The 3,735-nt window shown below is 24.8% G+C and overlaps 1 protein-coding gene across 1 annotated transcript; it reads right to left on the bottom strand.

The window, feature by feature from the left end:
• Window positions 1–670: 670 nt before the first annotated feature.
• Window positions 671–3,073, bottom strand: LOC145831241 (protein transport protein Sec61 subunit gamma-like). The gene is made up of 2 exons (XM_082938396.1): window positions 2,980–3,073; window positions 671–1,289 (listed from the first exon to the last, which is right to left on the bottom strand). Exons 1-2 carry the CDS (start codon window positions 3,048–3,050, stop codon window positions 1,154–1,156), a joined length of 207 nt encoding a protein of 68 aa, XP_082794522.1. The 5' UTR covers window positions 3,051–3,073; the 3' UTR covers window positions 671–1,153.
• Between the last annotated feature and the right edge of the window lie 662 nt (window positions 3,074–3,735).

Genomic DNA, 3,735 nt, shown 5'->3' with positions numbered 1-3,735 from the left:
AAATTTTGGAATTTTTTTCTGTCTCTAAAAGACTTTTAATAAATTTTTACCATTTGAAGGCTTTGGAAAACAAAGAATTTTGTAAATTTAAACTGACAAAATCTGACTTTTTTATAAGTTTTATCAAATTTCCTGACTTTTTTTTAAAACCCCCCATTTTTTCCTGACTTTTGTCATTTTTTAAAATTTTTCCTGACCGAGTGGCAACCCTGAAACTGACAAAATCTGACTTTTTTTCGAGTTCATCCCCGCTTATTCGGCCAGTTTTAGTAAAGAAAAAGGTTTAATTACTTTTTTATTTTCAGCTGAAATAAATTTTCTCACTTTAAATCCCACAATGAAAACAATCTGCTACTTATAGATATATATTTTTTTTTTAGTTTTGTTCATTTATTTCGCACTTTTTTAATTGTTTGGTTCGTTGTATAAAATATAATAAACTAAGAAAAATTAGTGTGCATCTAATTATGTGCAACGTGTAATACAAAAAGGTTAAGTGTTGAAAAAAATAAGTTTTTGTTATTACCTAGCCACAATTACACAAAGAGCTTGCTTAACGGATTAGCGAGAATGCAGTTTTAATCCTAAAAATTTTACAAACAGTACAAATCTGATTTGATATTTTGTATATATGTTACTGATAAAACTACACACAAGACACATATTAGCATTCATTTTAATAATTTTTATTTTCAATGTAAAATAAATTTGAACACAAATCAAAATATTTATAAAAGAACACTTTTTAAAGAGTGTTAGTCGGACAAAATGTTATTTGAAAAAACCTTCTTTGGGTAGTGGAAATTTTTATCAAAAAAAGTTATAGCGTTGAATTTGTCTTTACAATTTAATTTAAAACTATTATTTAAAAATTTCTTATATATAACAGAATGTACATAAATGTTAACACACTAGTTAAAAAACACCAAAAATTCAAAAACATGTTACTTAGAATTTGTTAGCGTGTTAAGACATTCCTCAAATCGAGGAAAATTTCAAATAAAATATACCTTTTTCAATTTAAATTTAGTTCAAAGTTTTTTTTAAATACTAGAGCACAAACCATATTAAATTTGTTCATCAAAAACACCAAAAACCTAACAAAATCATATAGGGAGGTGGAGGTTATACATGGGAGAATAAAAGTAGTTAATTAAGATCCGACAATGATGTTGTTGATTGGAATGTGGATGAGTTTGACAAAGTAACCAATGAAACCCATGATGGCGAATCCGATGGCGGTTGCTATTGCGATCTTCTGAAACTCTTTCCTGTCTGGCTTGGTGCACCTGTAGAATAAATTTTACTTTCAGATAATTGAATTTTAAGTTATATTTACTCGGTGAAATTAAACTATGTGTATAAACTTGAGTTCTGGCTCGGTGCAACTGTGATATAAATATTTTGGTTTTACTTTTAAATATACTTAAATTATTTTAGCATTGAAAAAAATCGTTTAAATTCACTTTTAAAGAAAAAAAACTGATTTAAATTTTTACTATTTATATTTTTTCAACTAATTCTACTTTGGTACACCTTAGAAGTAAAAAAATCTCTAGTTGACATATTTTGAAAAATATTCAGTTATCTAGTGTGTAACCATTTTTAATTATATGGGGGCTGGGAACTTTTTAAGTTATTTTCAATTGAACTGACTCAAAGTGGATATAAATTAGATTCGAGTATTACTAGTGTGTTTTAATAAATAGTATCATACAAACTTTATTTAGGTAGTTTAACGAACATTTGCACAAGTTAAAGACTAAGTTGAAAAACTAATATCAACAACAACAGAATTCTTACCACTGTTAAACTAACCAAATAAAATCTTTAACTCTCAACCTTGACCCAAATAAGTAAAATTATATATTTTTAAAGTATATAACTGAAATTAAATTTAAGACGTACAGGTGGTATTTTTACAGAATTAGCTTTTATATAAAAAAATAAATTAAGGATGGACCGATTTTAATAAAACCCATATTTACTTACAAAAATTTTTGCAAACCATAATAAAGATGTAATGTTTCTTGAGGGACACTGTACTTTAACAACAAATAAAAAAAAGTTACTTAAAAACAAAAACTGTGTACATAAGAGCAAATGTATAAAGTAAAAACATTTTATAGGCAGCAATTTTTTGTAAACAGTGTTTATTAAAAACTAAAAAGAGCATGCTTGAATAACATGTATTGTATAAGCATGGCTTTTTTTTATTAAGAATTTTTAGAGAAATGATTATTTGTTTAACTATCATTTTAATCATTCATTTTGCAGAGCCTTCAGTTTTTAGATATGAACTAAAAGTTAATTTATACAGAGTAATAAAAATGAAGTTTTGTGTTTGAAATATAGTAAGTATTATAACAATGCAAGCATAACATTTTCAATGTCACTTGGAAATTAAATTTTCCATTAAAAATATGTCTTCTATCTAGGTGTTAGGAAACTATTCTTATTTAGTTTTTAAAAATGACATGCTGGAATTTTGAAGTTAAATTTAAAAAAACTTGATAGAAAACTGCTGAAATTGATATTTTTAATTTGCACATTTTAAATTGAATTAACTATTCCATTATGCTTAATTAAAAGAATAACTTTAAATTTGTAAAAAAAATACTAGTTTGTAAAAAAAAATGGACCTCTGAATGGCCAACAAAAACAAACCAAAAAAGTATTCATTATTTAGTAAAATATTTTTTACGTGTTTCTACATACTAGGTTAATAACTTTTCGTAATTATTTTTTTACATATTTTGATTGTTCAGTATCTATGTATGATAAACTCTTTTGTAGTGAAACTTAATACGTTGATTGATTTAGTAAAAATATTAAGCAAACAAATTACAATAAATTACCTCTTGGCAAGAATATAACAATAAATATTTACAAAACTTATTATACTAAACTTAGCTTTTGATACATCTTAATATTATTTTTTTTTTTAATTAAAAAATATTATTCAAACAAAATATTAACCTCTTCACAAGCCTGATTGAATCCTTGGCAAATTGCTTTCCGGGCTCCACAAACATCAAAAGCTGATCCATATTGTTATTTTTGTATATAAATGCTGATTAATAAATTTATAATTAAAATAAATCACTAACTAGACTAGCTCAAAATCATGAAAAATGAAAAGATTTAAATTATGGCTATAAATCTACTTTAAAAATCTGTTTTAGTATACACACGGTTGACACTAGTTTTTTTTTCTCAGGTTTTCTTAATTTCTTCAAGGTTTTTAAAGGTAAGCATTTTTGGGTCTATTTTTAGTTTCAAGTTAAGTTTGAGAACTGGATTAAATGCTATATAATATTGAAAAGATACTGTAAAGCTACTTAAAATATGTTTCAAATAAAATTTTTTTTGATGATGACAAAATCATTTTATTTTTATGATAGATATTTGAGTCAAATCAAAATCTTACTATTGAACATGTGAAAACTGTTGAATTCCAGGTTTTTTTTTTGCCTAAATTGTCAAATTCCAGGTTTTTCCAGGTTAAGTGGCAACCCTGTAAAAAGTAATAAAACACAATTTAACTATTGTAAGTTGTATGACAAACATGAAATTACAAGTCACTATTAGTTTTAACTAATGAAATAAGTTAGTACATGTTGAAACAAGTAACAATTTAAGTTTTGCATTGTTTGAAATTAAAAATATTTTGTAATGATAAGTTAGGTTAGAAAAATTTGTGTCAAAATTTGTAGGTTTGTAAAATATTCTAAT

The sequence above is a fragment of the Thalia democratica genome, chromosome 3 (genome assembly GCF_965202585.1).
Source record: "Thalia democratica chromosome 3, ktThaDemo2.hap1.1, whole genome shotgun sequence".
In the NCBI taxonomy this organism is placed as follows: Eukaryota; Metazoa; Chordata; class Thaliacea; order Salpida; family Salpidae; genus Thalia; species Thalia democratica.
This window is presented reverse-complemented; position numbering and strand designations above follow the sequence as displayed.

Excerpts from the sequence above, each read along its gene's own strand:
- LOC145831241 (XM_082938396.1), bottom strand. The coding sequence starts at position 3,050 with ATGGATCAGCTTTTGATGTTTGTGGAGCCCGGAAAGCAATTTGCCAAG. Across the intron at positions 1,290-2,979 it reads TCAATCAGGCTTGTGAAGAG|GTGCACCAAGCCAGACAGGA; the intron begins GTTAATATTTTG and ends TTTATTCTACAG.